Here is a 20,150-nt window from a genome sequence, read left to right as displayed (position 1 = left end):
ATAAAGCAGGAAGAAGGAAGTGAAGATCATCGAACATTTTCCTCATTTCTTTTAATCATAAGTTGTAATATTTTCTCTTTCAAGTTTATGTGTTGTTCAAGTTCAGCTACTATAAGTAGCTAAGCAAGTTCCTCCTCCTCTACAGGAGGTTTCAATGTAATAATAATATTTTGTATTTGAATAAAGAGATCTTTGCTCTTAGCCCCTCTCATGTATTATTTTCAAAATTTTATCTTTTACTGTACACCCTAAGGTAGGAAACGAATTAGGGTTGTGCTAAGTGCTACTGAAGGAATCTGCGTCTGTAACCATCGGTTGCGATCGTGTGGTTGGATTGTGAAGAGCAGTTCGTAAAATACGGTGGATATAACCCGGTGGCATTCTGGTCAAAAAAGTAAAAGATTTAATCTATTTTACGGAAGCATGATGGGCCTTTAAATTTAAAAAAAAATGAATTATTTAAAAATAAGGTTTGAGGGGTATTTTGGAAAATTGGGTATTGAAACCAAACTTAAAAAAAAATGGGTACTGAATACCAAGTTACCCATAATTTAATGTTATAGTCTACCGCCTTTGCGAGAGAGAGAGGGGAAATGGTTTGTGTGAAAGAACGAGTCTCATCTTTCCTTTTCGCGTTGAATTTCTTACACAGCTTTTTGGTCTCGCACATTTAAAAGCTCACACATTAAACTCAGAGCGAACAAATTAATATATACATGATATATATATATGTGTGTGTGTGTCTGCTGTATATTTTATTTTAATTACGAAAAGGTTTGAGAGATTCTTGAAATAAACCAAAACCAACCAATTCATCGTCCTGTAGACCAAGATTCACTCTTTGGGTTTCCATTTTCAGTTTCTGTAAAGTTTGTTTCTTGCCTTTGGATTTAGCGGGCTTTGTATGTTGTCGATTATAAGTTGGTCCGAGTTTGGATTTTCAAGCATTTTCTTGCGGCGATTTTCAAGATTCCGAGTTCGGAAGATCTGTATTTAGATTCATCTGTGGTTGAATCCAATCGTTAATTCTGATAAGGGAGAATAATATGAGAGCTGCTTTAAGCACGATTCAGCAGACCCTTACATCAGATGCAGCCAACGTTCTGAACCTTTCCATAGCGGAAGCCGGACGCCGGAACCATGGCCAGACGACGCCGCTGCACGTGGCGGCCACCTTGCTGGCTTCCCCGACGGGTTTTCTGCGGCAGGCATGCATCCGTTCTCACCCCAATTCAAGCCACCCTCTTCAGTGCCGCGCGTTGGAGCTCTGCTTCAGCGTGGCCCTCGAACGGCTCCCCACCGCCCAAAACGTGTCGGCTCAAGCGACGGAACCTCCGATCTCAAACGCCCTCATGGCGGCGCTCAAGAGAGCTCAAGCGAATCAACGGCGCGGCTGCCCCGAGCAGCAGCAGCAGCCGCTTCTCGCCGTGAAAGTGGAGCTGGAGCAGCTGATTATATCCATACTCGATGATCCCAGTGTCAGCCGTGTGATGAGGGAGGCAAGCTTTTCAAGCCCAGCTGTAAAATCCACCATAGAACAATCAATGAATAGCTCCACCACGCAAGCGAATCATCAGCATCAAATTAGTGTCGGTAATGTAAATTTTGTAGCAAACTTTGCAGGAATTGTACCGAGAATCCCTTCTAATCCAGGTCAACTATCATCTCCAGTGGCACATATTTCCCCTGTGCCTTATCGTTACTTGAACCCACGGCTGCAGCAGGGCGGTGCAGGACAAGCATCCACTCAGAAAGGTGAAGAAGTGAATAGGGTTTTGGAAATAATGGCAAGAACCAAGAAAAAGAACCCGGTTTTGGTAGGCGATACCGAGATTGAATCCTTGGTGAAGGAATTATTGAGAAAGATAGAGAATCAAGAACTGGGAAATAATGAAATTCTGAAAAATGTTCAAATAATCTCCATGGACAAAGATTTTTTATCTGATAAGAATCAGATACCAGTAAAGATCAAAGAATTAGGAGGCCTGATTGATAGCAAGATTGGGACCGGAGGGGTGATTCTTGACTTGGGTAATTTGAAATGGCTTGTGGAGCAGCCTGCGAATTCTGGTTTGATGCAGCAACAGCAAATGGTTTCTGAAATTGGAAGGGCTGCCATAGCAGAAATGGCGAAATTATTGACTCGATTTGAAGGTGGGAGTAAGGATTATAGGCTTTGGTTGATTGGAACTGCAACATGTGAGACTTATTTGAGGTGTCAGGTTTATCATTCAACCATGGAAAGTGATTTGGATCTGCAGGCAGTGCCCATTGCTTCGAAATCGCCTCTTCCTGGAATGTTTCCCAGGTATATTTTTGCATTAAATTGATTTGATTTTGGTTCTCGGATGCAGTTAGATATACTCTATGCTTTGATGATTGAATTACTTATCATATACGAGGATTGAATTTTTGTTGTGTATTGATTTTTTGACCGTTTGATGGGGTTGAATCTGGGATATGAATTTCTTGTTTGATTATAGTTCATGTGACAATCTTCTTGATGAGCAAAAAGAGAGAATTCTTGGTAACTAGATTGGGATTCTTAAAGAATTTCTATTCGTCATACTTTGATGCATTAACTTGCACATTTGAATTTGAAAGGACGAGGATATCAGCGTTTTAAAATGTTTTGCTACTTGTATGATGATCTTATTTTTCTATATGTATAGACTTGGAACCGAGAGGATTTCATGCAATCCAATCGAGTCTTTGAATCCTCTAAAGGCTACTCCAACTCGACTTCCTGCTTCGACTAGGAGTTTATCTGAGAACTTGGACACTACTCCACGAACTGCCTTTTGTTCTCAATGTTCCGAAAATTACGAAAAAGAGCTGGCTAAACTTGAAGCGATCGAGAAATCATTTTCCGAAGCTAAGCAAGACACGACAAAGCCATCTTTGCCACAATGGCTGCGAAACGTTGAACTTGATAGTACTGATGCTAAAACAACCGATCAGCCACTGGTATGTTCCGTTGTGAATTTTAAAGGTTCATGACTTTAATCAAAGGGTGCTTATGTTGCTTTTTGGTTCCGTTGTGAATTTTAAAGGTTCGTGACTTTAATCAATGGGTGCTTATGTTGCTTTTTGGTTTACAGGGGAAAGAACAAGGGTTGCTTTCGAAGCAGAAAACTCAAGAACTTCAGAAGAAATGGAAGGATGCTTGCTTGAATCTTCATCCAAACTTTCATCAGAATAAACGTTCAGAAAAACTTGCTATGCCTACTCTCTCAATGACGAGTTTCTTGAATCCAAACTTACTCTCACGTCCATCATTTCAGCCGAAATTGCAGACTATGAAACCCATCGGGGAAACTTTTCAACTAAACACAACCCCGGTAGCGAGCCAACAACTTGCAGAACGTGAGAATAGTCGTCCTGGAAGTCCAGTGCAGACAGATCTTGTTCTTGGAAGAAAAAAGACAGAGTGTGTGCTTGAAGAAGCTCCTGAAAATCAGGCAAAAGATTTTCTCAGTTGCATCTCTTCTGAAACAAATACTAAGTTGCTCGATAAATTTGCCGATAAATTGGATGCTGATACATACAAAAAACTCCTAAAGGGCCTAATGGAGAGAGCATGGTGGCAAGCAGAAGCAGCCTCATCTATTGCTTCAGCAATTACATGCTGCAGATTAGGCAATGGAAAGCGTCGTGGTGGTGCATCGAGGGGCGATATTTGGTTATTATTCACTGGACCGGACCGAGTTGCTAAGAAGAAGATGGCTTCCGTTTTGGCTGACCAGATATGTGGTGCAAATCCAATAACGATATGTCTTGGCACAAGAAGGGATGATGGAGATTTGGATACGAACTTCCGTGGGAAAACAGCAATTGATCGCATTACAGAGGCCATCAGAAGGAATCCTATTTCGGTGATTTTGCTCGAGGATATCGATGAAGCAGATATGCTGGTTCGTGGGAGCATAAAACGTGCGATTGAGAGAGGCAGGCTCATTGATTCTCATGGTCGTGAAGTCGGTCTTGGAAATTCCATATTTGTTCTCACGGGAGATTGGTCGACACCTGATCCCGAATTGTTGAGAAATGGTCATTTTGTAGATGAAAAGAAGCTTGCCTCCACAGCAAGTGGAAACTGGCAGTTGGGACTGGTTTTAAGAGATAAAAGTTCAAAAAGAAGAGTGAATTGGTTGGACGAAGAACACGGACCAATTTCGGTGAAATCAAGGAAAGAAATGGGATCTGGCCTTTCTCTCGACCTAAATCTTGCGGCATCCATTGATCATGATGATCATAGAACAGATGAATCTCACAACTCGAGCGATCTCACGACGCACCAGGAAGACGATCTTGGCCTTGTGAACCGGCCATTCTCTATTTCCTCGGTACCTCAAGAACTGGTAAATAATGTTGATGACACCATACTATTCAAGCCAGTTGACTCGGCTTTTGTCACTCAGGAGATCAAGAAAACAATGTCCGTTAAATTTGCCATGACAGTTGATGACAAATTGTCGTTAGAAGTCGAAGATGATGTAGTTGAAAAGATCTTAGGCGGGCTATGGCATGACCGGACCAGCCTCGAAAAATGGGTTGAAAATGTTTTGGCACCAAGCTTCGATCAGCTAAAGGCGCGACTACCGTTCGGCGACAGGAGTAACTTGGTTGCTCGTCTCGTGATCGAGTCCCGTTCCATCGACCATGGCAAGAGCAAGACTAATGGAGATTGGTTGCCAAGTAGCATCTTAGTGTAAGCAGTGTGAAGTTGGAAACTTTTTGGTACAAATCATATTTTATGATTTCTTTTAGACACATTCGTAAATACGGAGACTAGACTACCTTGTTAGGATATAGGAAATGTTAAAACCAAAGAGTAAAAAAACAACTTTTAAAGAGTGAAATTTGAACAGTCCAACGTACGACCCTCGAAATGTTTCCTTTTTACCATTTATTTATTTGTTGATAATGTAATAATTGTTAGCTACTCTTCCTCGTTGAGGTATTATGTATTTAATCCAATGCTTGTGTAAATAATAAATAAAATAAGAAAATATAATTTCTTCAAATCTTTATTTAAAATAATAATAATAATAATAATAATAATAATAATAATAATAAAGAAACGTTTGCTGGGTTTTTTTCAAAAATAATTTAATTTTAAAAAAAAATTTCAAAAATAACGTAAAAAAAAAAACATTTTCAAAACTACTGTAATCCGTGCCTTCGTAAGCACGGACGCTGGTCCACGTAAACGACGGAATGTTTTAGCGACGGAATATATATAAAAACCGTCGCTAATTAGCGACGGATTATTAAACTGTCGCTAAAATTGAATCTGGATTATTAAACCGTCACTAATCTTGAACTTTCAACAGACATGCAATATACGCTGCAGAAAGAGAATTTGCGCGCTGCGAAAAACCATTTTTGTTGTAGTGAAGATAGAGAAAAAAACAGATAATAAGTTCATCAAAAAATAAGTTTTTTCAGGACCCTCTACTATTCAACCTAGTTTTTTCAGTGATTCAGGGATGACTGACTTTGGTTTGTTTGGTCAGCAGGATTTTAAGACTCCGTCTTGGTCGAACATACACAGTTTTACAAATTTGCTTAATGTTGGTCTCGCAGCATCTTGTACATGACATTCGACCACAGGATGATGTTGAGGAAAATGAACAACATTTAATTGAGATATTCTAGTCTTGATTAATTTCTTGTTTGTTTTTTTCTCTGTCTTCACTACAAAAAATGGCTTTTCCCAGCGTATATTGCACGCTGCAAAGTTGCAAGCCGTTGAAAATTCAAGATTATCCGCGGCGTACATGTGCACGCTGTTGATATAATTATGGGTAGCGTGGAAAGAGGTAGGTATTTCGAATTAGCGACGGTTTTTGAACCGTCGCAGATTCCATTACAGCGACGGTTTACAAACCGTCGCTGCTTCAAATTTAGCGACGGTTTAAAAAACTGTCGCAAATTAGCGACGGTTTTTATATATAATCTGTCGCTTACGTGGACCAGCGTCCGTGCTTACGAAGCGCAACGTTTACTATGTTCCCTTTGGTACTCTAATAAGCTAGAATTTTAAATCTTCTAAAAAAGTTTTTAAAATATTATAAACTTTAGTGAGTAGGTCTATTGTGAGACAGTCTCACGAATCTTTATCTGTGAGACGGGTCAACCCTATCGATATTCACAATAAAAATTAATACTCTTAGCATAAAGAGTAATACTTTTTCATGGGTGATCACAAAATATGGCACGTGAGACCGTCTCACACAAGTTTTTGCCAACTTTAGGAACAACAAATTTACTCTGTCACTTCTTGAATGTGATACAATAAATTATTATATTACTAAAAAATATGTTTTTTTTTATAAATTAATAACTCTTTTAAGTAACCAGATTTTATGTATATATATTTTATAATAGAAAATTTTGAATGTAATATTTTTTTGTCAAGGAATATTTGAGGGCAAAAATGTCATTTCGGTAATAGTTTGAGCTGGCATACTTTTTCCATCAGGCGTGGTCAAATTTAAACTTTTGGGTTTGATTATTATTCGCTTCGGACTGTGGGGCCCACATGACACGTTTTGTCATGGGCGACGTGTCGCATTTTGTTAAACGTTGTCACAATGAAAGTCTTTCGACAATTATGGCATAACACGGCAACCTCGTGGACCAGATTTTTTTTTTTTTTTAAAGTTATGTTACAGGTATAGTTAAGATATTTTATATTATTTTTTTTTCCAAAAATAATAAAGAATAAAAAATAATAATTAAATTTGACATTACTTTTAATGTATAGACCCATGATTTTCTTTAAAATAAATATAAAAATAAATTTTTTTGTTTCAATTAAATTGATTAAAATTGAAAAAAAATAATAATATGAATTAGTAGACTAAGACTGTGAATTGATTGATAATATTATCAAAAATAAAAAATGTTTAAGTTACATAAGCAAAAATGTAATCTCACCAACAGGCTACCTTTCAAGCCAAGAGGTTTAACCAAAATTTTAAAATTAGATTGAGAAAATATTTAATAATATTTTTGATAGGTGAAATATAATATTTTATTATACACAAAAGTTTTTACGAGATCGTTTCAGGAGTCAATTTTGTGAAACAGATCTGCTACCCTATCCGACTTATGAAAAAATATTAATTTTTATGTTAAAATATTTTATTTACACTCAAGACATGAAACACCTCGATCCGTTCCACGTATATACATCTGTGAAATCATCTCACAATTTACCTTTATTATATTATTTTAAAATTTTCACAAATAAATAATATTGTTAATAAAATTATATCTGTACAATTTTATGATGTCAAGTTAAAAGTCACGCTACGGGCACGCAATATGGTCAAGCTATTATTTAAAATGTGATTGGTGAATATATTATGGTTTGTATTCTTTAATATGGTAAAGGTCAAAGTTTGCATATTATTTATATACACAGAACTTGGACATTTAATTAAAAAAAAAANTACTCTTAGCATAAAAAGTAATACTTTTTTTTATGAATGACCCAAATAAGAGATTCGTCTCACAAAATACGACCCGTGAGATCGTCTCACACAATTTTTTGTCTTGGACAAAAATAAACAAAGAGTGTTAATTTTAGAATTTTCATCAGCCAAAAATTCATTTTAATGTCCAAATTAAATGGTTGAGGTCGAGTAACTAGTTTTGAAATTAGTGAATTTTGTCCATATTTTAATTCTAAAAAATATATTAATTTTTTGAGATAGATTTTCATCTTGATCAAAATATTATTTTTTATGTTAAAATGATTGTTTTTTATTTTAATTTTGGATTGGTTGACCGGTCTCACAACACGTAGATATGTGATTAAACTCTTTTATTTACACAAAATAAAATATTGGATTATCTAATTGGAAACAGTGGGTGAACCGACGCAAATCAAATCTCTCGAAATTTTCATGTCATAATAATAAATAAATACATTAACACACATTTTCCCATGTGCTAAGCTTAGCTAAATGTTAAAAAATATATGTGGTTCTTTAATTAATAATTAATATAATTAGATAATTATAAATTTTATAAACAATAATCAAATTTATAATGACGATTATCGAAATATGATAATATATAACTATCTACATAATATATTTTGTAGAACATGTCGTGATATGATCCAATTATTTAAAATTAAATCAATTAAAAAGTCGTCAACTTGTAAAAATATCAAGCACAGGCAAAAGCAGCACCACATAAATGTTCTATTCTTGGCCATGCTTGAAAAACAGGCAATTATTAATTTTTTTTTAAATTTAATTTTGTTCTTTTAAAAATTAATTTTCCAGTCGACGTGATAAATCTTTTAATATATCTTTTAGCTAACAGCCAACCCACCTCTTTAATGCCCCCTAATGGATTTTTTTAAGCAATTGTCTCTTTTAATAACCACAAATTGGATCGAAAAACAATGCACGTATGATGTTTACATAAGTGTTCACGATGAATTCAGATTAAATATTTTAGTTGATAAAGTAAAGTATACGTTATTAGTCTGATCTTTTGTAAGTGGTGGTTTCGTTTTTCTGAGTTATGAATGAATTGATAGTAAATTCTGATGTATTTTATTATTATTATTTTTTTCTTTCTAGAGAAAATACTAATAGTAGAGAAAATAGAATTTCCACAATCAAACTTGAAAGGAATGGACGGACGTAGGCTTTATAGTGAACGTTGCTTATAGATATGAGATCGATTAAAAGACAGATCACGAGAGAAACTATTATTGTTAATTTATTGCCTAGAGAGATTGTGATAATTGGTTGTCTTTTAGGATGAATCTTATGTATCTTTTTCGAAAAAATAAATGTGTGAACATTAGGAAGAAGAAGTGGTACCTTTCCCCACAAGATTGGATGCACACCAACAATTTGTGTCAATTATTTCATCGTCTTTTCAATTTGAATTCGTTCCTTGTTTCACATACAAAGATTGAAGATTCACATATTAGCAGGCCGAAACGCGAGACTTGTTCTATGAGTACACATCTCTATTGAATTTAATCGTTTTCACTTGCTATAGTTTTTTCGAGAGCAGCAATCAATCGTTTTTGCCGTTTATATCGAGTCCAAAATTATGCATTTGGTGATTTCCACAAATCCCAAGTCGAGTGGTACGTACCATTATTTGGAAGATTGTATTCCTATAAATACGTGGATCAAAACATGAGACTTGGATTATTATATGATCTAAAGATTTGAGTTATACAAATAACACGAGTTAAAACTTTTAATATACTTATAAAAGTTTAGTCCTAANTGCGCAATTTTTCTATATTTCATCACATCCAATAGGTGAGTGACACTTCATTGGTGCTCACATAGGTGTGCACGGTAGGTGTGCAGGATATCAAAATTATATATCTATATATATATATATATATGAAAAATAGAAGCAATAATATGATTCATTGATCCTAATTAAACCATGAACCGTGCATGTGTTTGCATTTATTAGTCCTACTGTTAAAGTTTGATAGCATCACGTTGTCCTACCATCTGACTCGCATCGCCCATGCAACAAGTTCGTCTATGAAATAGACAATTATGGGCAGCGAGATTGACAGATTGTGACCTTATTTATAATATGTCCATCTCAAAATAAATATTTTACTTTATTTATTTATTTATTTTTAATATAATCCAAACATCATTCATCATTTTAGATGACTCTTTATACAACCTTCTAATAAGAAGTTTGACAAGTAGATAAATGACTAAAATTAATGTATTTGTTGCGAGTACAACTTATTTTTATTGAAATTAATCAAACAGATGGTTTAACATGGCTTCAATTATTTAAAAAGTGTTTTAAAAAGCGGTAAGTGATACGCGGATGGTCACCCACCGCCTAGCTTCTAGGAAGCTTAGGCGATTTTTTTAAACCTAAATATCTAATTCTTCTCGATAATCATCATATTTTTTCAATAATTCATCTATATCGATTCAAACTCAAAATCAATGACATATTCATCATTATTTTTCGATATAAATTGATTGAAAAATATATCGAATAACCTTTTAAGAAAAGTAAAAATTTTAAAAAATAAAAAGTTCTATATATTAAAATAGACGGACGCCTTAAATAGGGATTACTTTTCTAAAAATTGTTCACCGCCTAATGTCTAGACGACACTTTTTAAAACAATAATTTAAAAACTAAGAGAATTTCTACTGCATCAGACTCAAATATTAATAATATTTTGATAAATTTTAATTGAATATTATTTGAACTCAAATTCTACTCAATCAAGATGTCTCACCTGTGATTATTGAGGCTGAAGAGAGTAAGAATGATCATTGGAGTCACGAGATTGAACGATCAAAGAGCAACTTATGGCTAGCTTTTGGGGAAAAGAACATGAATGAACTGATTATATATTAGAATGAGATGAATTTCAAAACTGTACATATAACATATTGTAGATGTGAGGCCCATTTACTCTAACGACAATTAATGATCAAACAATAATGGTTTGATTTAAAACTGCAGCGAAAATGGTTTAAAAATACTTTAAAACAGACCTCAGGGCCTAGAAAAATTTCGGCATGACCTCCCTGTAAGCAGGACATCCCGAAAGACTCAAGCAGCATTTTATATCAAAATATACTCCAACTAGAGTCATAAAACAAAAACCGAAGTCAACAACCTATAGCCGCACTGGCCAGGACTAAACAGAAATTAAAACTTACCACATACTCACCAGATCATAAGAATCATAGGGTCGACTCAAAACATCACAAAAACAACCAAATATCACTACAGATACACGGGGCATCTCCCCGGCAAATAAACTACAATACAAGACTGAAACAAACTCAAGACATACATATAGACTAACTGGGAAACTCCACTGACAGAACCAAGCAATCCAACCTCAATCCCGAGCTCCATTGGTGGAACCTCGGCCTGATGCTGCAAAACGACTCGAGAGATCTACCATGGTGCCCAACAGCAACCACAGCAGCCCCCCAGTAAACAACTGAGGTTAGGATTCTGGTCTGAAACAGTTCAACAATAACAACAATAATCATAAATCATGCATAATCATATAATAAAATGTAATATGCAATGCATGAAAAGCTCAACGAATAATCGGGATAACAGGAGCCAACAAACGGTACGATAACAACTGGAATAATGCTCGAGCAACAACACAGGGGAGCTACATCGTCATGCAGCTAAACCGCCCTGCCAAGTATGCGAGGTATGCCAAGCTGTGCTGAATAACACCCCTGACTCGGCCTCCATACAGCTGATACGGTATAACAGGATGGCACAACAGAACAACTAGATGACACAATCCCAGCGCTCACCTCACAAGGCTGCACTAACCACGAGATTGTTCAATCATATCTACGGTCTCACGTGTATAGGCCTATCAGACACATAATGATCCCGAGTAAACAACAGTGCCAGATAACAACGGATATCAACAATGGGCTAACAAGAACGATAGGGCTCAACATGAATGTCATAACTATATGCCCGATGATAAATGCCAATAATATGTCATAATAATAAACATAGATTACAACGAAGACATTTAACAATTTACAACAGTCAACAAGTCATAAACACGATCCATGTAACACAGAATGACAATTAAACATAATCTATGTTTTACCGTTGTATGTTACCGAGCTGTAACATACCTATACCGATTGATAACGACAACAAGCTCAACTTTGATCTTCTCGGCCTAACAATAAGATGATATAACAAGTCGAGTAAATTTCCAATTCAATACAATATTTCCAAATTTCAGCTTGTACCTATGCTAAGTTTTAAGGTCAAAACTTAACCAAAATATACTTATCATACATGGTTGGAATCCTAACTTAAAAACCCATATTTCATCAGAAGATGTCAACAAGAAATTCAACCATCTTGACATGGATAAACATCCACAACCAGAAATCTAGAAAAATGAATTCTGTTACAGTTTCAGATTCGGCCCCTATGACCATAAAATTCATATCTAACTCATTTTTTACCCAAATCAATATCCGCCAATTGGAAATGAAAGATAACTCGATTATATAAGTTTCTCCAGTTGAAACCATCTTCAGAATCTCATTAGATTATTCTCAGAATTTTCAAGAACACACTGCTACTTCTGAATTCCCAGGACGAATATCATACACTGAGCAGTTCCAGAAAAACAAGCATAACTTGCACAATTCTTAATGGAATTTAACGAATCTTATATCATTACCAAAGACAACGCATAGCTCTACAACTTTATTTTTAACCAAAAACTCAGAATCTGAGTGCAATCATGCCATAAACCCAAATTTCAGTAGGTGTTGTACACAGCTCCAACACAGAATTCCATTTTGACACATTTTGGTAGAAAAATCATATCAAATCCGTTTCTTATCAAAATTAAATGATTCTAGTGGATATAAACAGAAAACTTAAACCACTACAAAGTTTATTTAGGTCATTTCTACAAATTCAAGTTGTATAAATCGTAGCAACACAAAACGCTCACCCTAAAACCGAAAGAATTCGCGCAGAAACAGAGCGCCGGAACAGTAGGTCATTTCTACTCGAATCCTTGGTCAAACTTCGCGATTTCTGACTTAAATCGAAGCTTAGGATGTTAGGAAGACACCCCTTTAGACCGATCGAGATTTGGACGTCGGACGGAGGAGTTATCGCGATTTTCCCGCAGCTGCTCCAAGGGTTGCGAAAATTTGGATTTCTTCTTTCTTTTTCCCTTTTTCCCTTCTCACACTTCTTTTCTCTTTTCAATGAGATGTGTGTATGTGTATGTATATTTATATATATTGTATATTTGATTACTCAAATAGTAACTCAAGCTCATTTATCTCGGTCTGTATTTATTTTGCTCTCGTGTGTTATTTAAACTCTATATGTATTTTATATCGTTAAATTCTCCGATATTCTAAAATACATATTTTTAACACACTTATTGAAATTATTTGGCATAAATAATTATTTTAATTTACAACTCAATAATTATTCTAATTATGCCAAAATTACCGGATAATTAATTACAGGGCCTTACAGTATAGTTGCTCAGAGTTCTTTAAAAAATTTAATAGACAATATTAATATTAATNTATATATATATATATATATAAAAGTGTGTGTATACATACTTATTTAGAAAAATAATTTAGAAAAATAACTCAATATCAGCATTGTTTTTTTGAATTTTAATAATAATAATAATTTACAAATGTACTTTGTTTGGTGCATGCAAGAAAGGTAAAGTAAGGGAAGGGTGTCGTTTTCTTTTGTTTCCTACGATCAACATCAACTTTACAACTTTATGCCAACACAACCTCCCCTCAACTACTCCACTCGTTCTTCCCACACTTTTTTTTTTTAAAATAAAAAAATTACAAGTAGTTTCTACTTTTAACCAACACAAATTTGTTTCAACTTAGTGATATAAAAAAATCGATGTAGCAAATAAAATAACTCAATCACGAGGATTAAATTATAGGTCGTTCAGGTGTTTGTTTCATGTGATCGTTGTGAAAAATATACATAAATCATATAACCATCATGTTAAATTATTAAGAATTTAACTGAAAACTTAAGTAAAATCGAACCTTCAATCATAATCCTGAATTCCTTAGAACATGTCTTGATATTCCAGATATACGCCCTTTAGTTTTTTCTCTTTGAATTATTTTCTTAAAAGGAAGAGAATAAGAAACGTGATTAAGCGCAATCTTGAGACCATGACCCATATATAGATAATTTCTATTATTATTTTTGATATTTATGTTTTAGTTCATCATAAAAATAGAAATTATACTTTCTCATCTACACCATTAAATGACAACCACCCATTAGATACATTAAATCTCAATAACTCAAACATTAGTTGAGCACTTTATTTGTGAGAATAATCTTATTCACATGTAAGCTCATACAAATAAAATTAATCTACCCAAAATACATAATTATTCACATGTAAGCTCATACAAATAAAATTGATCTAAAAATATCTCACTTAGTCTATATGTGTAACCTTATAGTTATATTTGTGAGAATAATCTTATGAGCTCAAAAATGTTGTCATTCCGAAATGCATTTATAACTAATCTGGTCCATCAATCACATCAAAATAGAATCAAAGCAATCTTCCCAACACTCAAAGTAACTAGACCTATCATTGGTCACATATGCCAACACAACTGAATGACATGAATTATGAAGTGGATGTGTAGTATGAAAATTTCATACAATGTGATCATAACATGCATATTTCCAACTGATCCTCTTTAAACCTTATTGAGAAAACACTTTAAACTATAATTAGAGTGTAACTTAACTTGAAATTTATTTTTGTAGAAAATAAATTTACATAACTGCAAATGAAAATGTCTACAACTGAAAAACATTTAAAATAACAAATTACCACTAAAATAAATGTACTCAATTGACATAACACTCATATGAGCAGTGTGTGCTCATGAAATTATTTGAGAGGTAGTCCGTTAGTAAGCACATCCGAAACCATGAACTTTGTGCCGATAAGCTCAATAGATAACTTTCCACCCTGAATTTTTTTTTTTAACAACCAGGAACTTGATATCAATATGTTTTGACTTCGCCGATCTCCTATTGTTATTAGAATAAATAACTGCTGATTTATTGTCACAATGTATTCTTGGTGGCATTTCAATGCCATTAAAGATGTGCAGTCCCATGACAAAAATTTACAGCCATATTCCATGATTGGATGTCTCATAACACGCTACAAACTCAACAGCTACGGTGGAAGAAGCTATAAGAGACTGTTTAAAACTCTTCTAGGAAATGGCACATCCAGCAAAGAGATATATGTACCTCGAAGTATATTTCATACTATATTGGCATCCAACAAAGCAGAGTCAGTATACTCAATGATCTCAAGTTGATCCAACCTCCGATGAGCATGTAATCTTTTGTTCTCTGTAGGTACCGTAAAACTCTTTTGACTGTTTTCGAATGTTCACTCCTGGATTACTTAAATATCGTCTTAACATTCATATCACGTACGTAATATCTGGACGTGTTCAAATCTGAGCATATATCAGACTCACTACTACAGATGCATAGGAATCTTCTGCATTTTTTTTCCTCGAAATCATTCTTTGGCCATTGATTGAGACTAAATTTGTCTCCCTTAACCACATAGTATCCATTGGTTTACAGTCTTGCTATCGCTTAAGACCTTTCTCGATAGAGCCTTACTGAGATAATCCAAGAATATCTCGAGAACGATCCCGATGTATCTGGATACCCGTTACAAAAAAAGTGTCACCAAATCTTTTATCTCAAAATTCTTAGCTAGAAATATCTTAAGGTCATGAAACAACTCTATATCGTTGCTTGCGAGCAGAATCTCACCAACATATAAAACCAGAAAAATATGCTTATTCCTACTGAACTTATGGTACACATAATCATCTCCCATTGAACTTATGGTACACACAATTATCGACCAAAAATTTATCTCAAAACCAAACATGTATTGAGATTTATATTATATTAATTTGTGAAAAAAATTAATAGAAAGTAAAAAATAATGACAAATTTCGTTAATAAAGTTGTTTCAGACCGTTTTTAAATCTCATATCGAGTTTTGAAATCAATTTTAAAATATGCTTTTTTTTAGAAGCACAAAAGGAGTGGTGTTCCAACTTTTACCAACGGTTTAAAAAACCGCTTCTATAAGCTATAGGTGCGTCAACAGGAGAAACAATTCTGTAATTGGTGGTAAAATCTTAAGAGAAGTCGAAAATTGCTCTTAAAATTTTTTTTTTATCTCAGTAACATTATTTTGCTTAAGTGACCTTGCAGCAGAGAACTCACATTGATTTCTTGGTCAACTAGATAGGATGAGCTGATTTTATTTGTAAATTTGTTGCCTCTAAAACTTTTTATCACATTTATCACAAGATATTTCTCATTTTGCAACCGTTTTAAAATCTTGATGATCAAGTGGACACTTTTATGATCTTTGGACGGTAGAAAGATCACCCAAGTATACATGGAATATTCATCCACTCTCACTAGAGCATATCTCATTCTCCCAAAAATTTTTACCTGTATAAGACAAAATAGATCCATGTGCAATAAATCCAAGCATTTAGTAAATGAGTTACACCCATTGTTTTTAAAAGTACATCTCACTTGTTTGCCTAACTGACTGCAATGCAGATCTTATTTTTGGAAAAATCAATTTTGGACAGTCCGGTCACCATTTCTTTCTTGCTCAGACTTGAAATTCAAGTGATTTAGTAGCTTATGCCACAACCAATGCTTATTACCATGCATAATAATAAAACGTGTAGGATAAAGAAGTCGTTCATCAAACCAACCAACTTTCTAGGTCTTTTGTTTTGTTTGTTCGGTTATCATGATATCACTGTCGCTATATTTTACAATAAAAACGTGTCGTGAAATTCAACATAATAACCATTCACACAATTGATCAATGCTAACCAGGTTGTACCACAAATTTTCATCTAGAAACACATCTTTAATAATGACTTTGTCATTAATAATCTTACTCTAGAACAACCACTGTTAAAACGTATTCTAGGTAGAATTTTTGACTCTCCTCCTCCTCCTCCTCCTCCTCCTCCTCCTCCTCCTCCTCCTCCGTATCTATAGTCATTGAAATAATCTAGAGTTATGCTGACATTCAAATATAATGGGGTCTATTAGTGTAAACGATGATTTCAGCAACACCACCTTTTTGTGATAATAGAAGACCTGTTTGTTTAGAAGAAGCCCTTCTGAAAATCAGGATATGCTGAATCACGATGTTTGGTGTATTTTATCACTTAGTATTTTATTTATTTTAATTATTTTATATTGTCTTTGTCCATGTGACAATCGTATCGCAAACTTTTCAAAAAATAATAATTAAGATTAATAAAAGGACTAACTTTTAACCTAATTCGATTTTGTCCACAATCAAAATTAAAGTCTAATTAGCACACTTTCAAAGAAGATGACAAATGTAAGAACAACACGAATATTCAATCATTCACACCTTTTTGATCCTCAAAAAAGAAGAGGCTGACATGTGAATATGTTTTTATTCATTTAACTTCTTTTTTGCAAAGAGGGATATATAACATTATTATATTATAATAATAAGAAAGTGACAGAAGGGGCATAAGCTCTTTTTGAAATCAATTATACAATTTAAGCAAACCAACATTATTTTTAGATGATTAGGTGTCATGTCAGACGGTCGTTTTGTATATCTATAATGGGGAAAAAAAATTATTTGTGACATAAAAAATAATAGTTTTTCATATATCGGGTCGGTTCGAGTTGAAAATCTGTATCACAAAATTGATTCGTAAGATGATGTTGTAAGAGTTTTGTGTTTTAAAATTTATTATTATTATGAAAGAAATGTGGGAATTAATGAGAATGGCAGTAACATCAGTTTATTTTGTTTTTATGAGGCCAAAAAGATAAGGCTTTGAGGTGTTATTTGTTCCCACCCACACTTTTTGCTAAAAGGTTTTATGAAAAGTAAGTCTTTTGTGAGACGGTCTCACGAATTTTTATATGTGAGACGGGTTAACCGTACCGACATTCACAATAAAAAGTAATATTCTTAGCATAAAAAATAATATTTTTTCATGGATGACCTAAATAAAATATCTGTCTAACAAAATACGACTCATGAGACCGTTTCACACAATTTTTTGCCTTTATAAAATAGTGGGGCATAGGATATCGATGAAAATATTGTTTTATTAGTTAATCACCTTAATTTGTTTATACTAATTAATTGACAAAAAAAACTAATGATTTTTAGTACAAAAATAATTTCAAAAATTATATATTATTATTTATCGATTCATAAAAATTAATGTCGATTTCTGGGATCAATTGAGATTTTTTTTATAAAAAAATTTCTAATATAAAATTGTATATATTTTAAAATTTATTATAATATTTTTTTCTGCTGCTGCGGTTGGTTGGTCTGTAATCTGTACTAAATTACCTCATTGATCGAGCAAATTCCGAATCCGTATAGCTTCTTGGACTTTCCTTTTGATGTCCAATTTGCGAAATTTGTTATAATATGGCCCGTTAATAAGTCCTTATGGGCTTTTTATGGCCTAAATTTATCAAAGGCCCATAATCAGATCGGATTCAAGAATGATTACAGATCACTATGGTTATCTTTTCGTGGTCCATTAATCATGTGGCATACTGAAGCCCATTCAATCTAAGACCCAAATTCAACTTAGATCCACATCCCTTGAATCTCAAATATCCACTGATCCACGCCCCCTCAGTCCACGTACCACCTTTCCTATCATTTCTTCGTTAATATTAGTAAAAGATGATTATTATATATGTTATTATTATTTTTAATTTGATCAAATAATATTAAATAACTAACATAAAATTATTTTCAATTTATAAAAATTGTTCAATTTTAAAAAAAATATTTAGATTTTTTTTCTAGAAATATGAAGTGACTTGTGTATGTTTTTTTTAGTAAAATAAAAAAGATAATTATGAAATTAAATATTTTGATGTCCGATAAGAATCTCCACATAACTTGACAAAAAATTGGGTTTTGAAATCAATCTGCAAACTTCACTTAGTGAGTTGTATTCAATCCAGAGTTTTGATAACTTTTAATAACTTTTTCAAATGATAAACTTTTATGAATTTGATAGATTTTTATGGACTTTTACAGAATCTCACAGATTTATGTGGATTCATGTATATTTTTTCCAAGATTTATATAGACTTTTGTGAATTTTTTATATGATTTTATAAATTTTGTACTTAATTATAACATATTATTTTTTATTAATTTCTTTGAACCAATAATTAATTAACATATATAACATATTCAGTTTGAAATAATTTTTCAATATTTATATTAATAAATAAATTTACTTATTTAAAAGTTAAATCATTTAATCCTTACATGTGTATANTATCATCTTTTATTATTATTGAATATTATATTAATTTGTATAAATCATAAATTAAAAATCACAAAATCAATTCTAGAATTCAAAATTTCTTATGATATTAAAATAAAAAATTATTAAATGAACAATTAGTCAAAAAATGAAAAATTTGAAAAAGAAATATAAAAATATATATAGAGATACACTTCGAAAATTTGAGAGAGTGATAGAGATAGATGAGAGGAGAGAAGATAAGAAGAGAAGAGAGAAGATAAGAAGAGAGGTGATGTGAAGCGACAGATTGAGAAATAAATAGCTTGTATATGAGTTAGAAGTTTTAAAAATTCATCCAAATCTTTGGGTTGAACCAAATACAATTTTTGACAATTTATAGTTGTACCTTAGGCTTTAAAGTTTGTATGTTAATGAATTCCATGAAATTATTAAAAGTCTATTGAAAATTTGAATACTTATAAACTTTTATAGAGTTTTTAAAAGTCAATATTGAATACCATTTGACTTTTTAAACTCTATTATTCTTCTATAGAGAATATAAAAGTTTTAATTGAATACATGTAGAATTTTAAAATCTACAAAAATCCATAAATCTTTTAACCCCTTTAAATTATGGGTGCAAAGTACTAATGATTACACAGAAATCGAGGGTGCTCGGTGTCTTAAATCTGATAGACGGAGCAAAAAAGTTAGGTGCTTCTTGGGTACGATCATTTTTGTAGAGAGGATAATGTTGACCTCAGTAGGACAAATTTCTTTATCTTCGTCTTATTCTTGCTTCACGAATTCACTCCCTCGCCTTTCCAATTCGCAAAATCGTTCCTTTTGCATTAAGCCTCGGAAATATTTATGCAACAGCCGTAATAGTTCTATCTGCAGAGCAACACTCGCTATCCACATAAAGAACAGCAGCAGTAGCGACCCTTCAAGTAGCATCCTCAACCAAAGGTACCGAAATATTAATTTAGATATGTTTTTGAAAATTGGTTTTGGTCCTCATGCCTTGTGTGTTTCATGAAGACTCTAAAAGATTCAATTTTTCGTGGTTTTTTTTTTTTTGTCGATTTTGTTTAGTTCTTGCTTTCAGGGTTCTTGTTTTTGTACTTAATTGTGAACTTTGGCTGTTGCTTTGGTATAATGTAATATCTTCACAGAATTCAGAATAACTTGAAGCTTTCATTT

General features: G+C 33.2%; 2 protein-coding genes and 1 long non-coding RNA gene across 3 annotated transcripts in view; 2 read left to right on the top strand and 1 right to left on the bottom strand.

Moving 5' to 3' along the window:
• The first annotated feature begins 589 nt into the window (after positions 1-589).
• LOC140991119 (protein SUPPRESSOR OF MAX2 1A-like) lies at positions 590-4,947 on the top strand. Its single transcript, XM_073461066.1, has 3 exons — positions 590-2,308; positions 2,673-2,967; positions 3,102-4,947. Exons 1-3 carry the CDS (start codon positions 1,047-1,049, stop codon positions 4,713-4,715), a joined length of 3,171 nt encoding a protein of 1,056 aa, XP_073317167.1. The 5' UTR covers positions 590-1,046; the 3' UTR covers positions 4,716-4,947.
• Positions 4,948-10,378: 5,431 nt separating this feature from the next.
• LOC140991931 (uncharacterized) lies at positions 10,379-12,762 on the bottom strand. The gene is made up of 2 exons (XR_012177985.1): positions 12,515-12,762; positions 10,379-11,719 (listed from the first exon to the last, which is right to left on the bottom strand). It is a non-coding gene; the product is annotated as an uncharacterized lncRNA (long non-coding RNA).
• A 6,799-nt stretch (positions 12,763-19,561) lies between these two features.
• The window catches only part of LOC140991527 (preprotein translocase subunit SECY, chloroplastic), a 10,779-nt gene continuing 10,190 nt past the window's right edge, over positions 19,562-20,150 (top strand). The window contains exon 1 of the mRNA XM_073461516.1: positions 19,562-19,916. Coding sequence (XP_073317617.1) covers positions 19,699-19,916 — 218 coding nt within the window. The 5' untranslated portion in view covers positions 19,562-19,698. The remainder of the gene's footprint in view (positions 19,917-20,150) is intronic.

The sequence above is a fragment of the Primulina huaijiensis genome, chromosome 13 (assembly GCF_012295235.1).
Source record: "Primulina huaijiensis isolate GDHJ02 chromosome 13, ASM1229523v2, whole genome shotgun sequence".
In the NCBI taxonomy this organism is placed as follows: domain Eukaryota; kingdom Viridiplantae; phylum Streptophyta; class Magnoliopsida; order Lamiales; family Gesneriaceae; genus Primulina; species Primulina huaijiensis.
The sequence above is the reverse complement of the archived record's forward strand: the minus strand, read 5'-3'. Positions and strand labels throughout refer to the sequence as shown.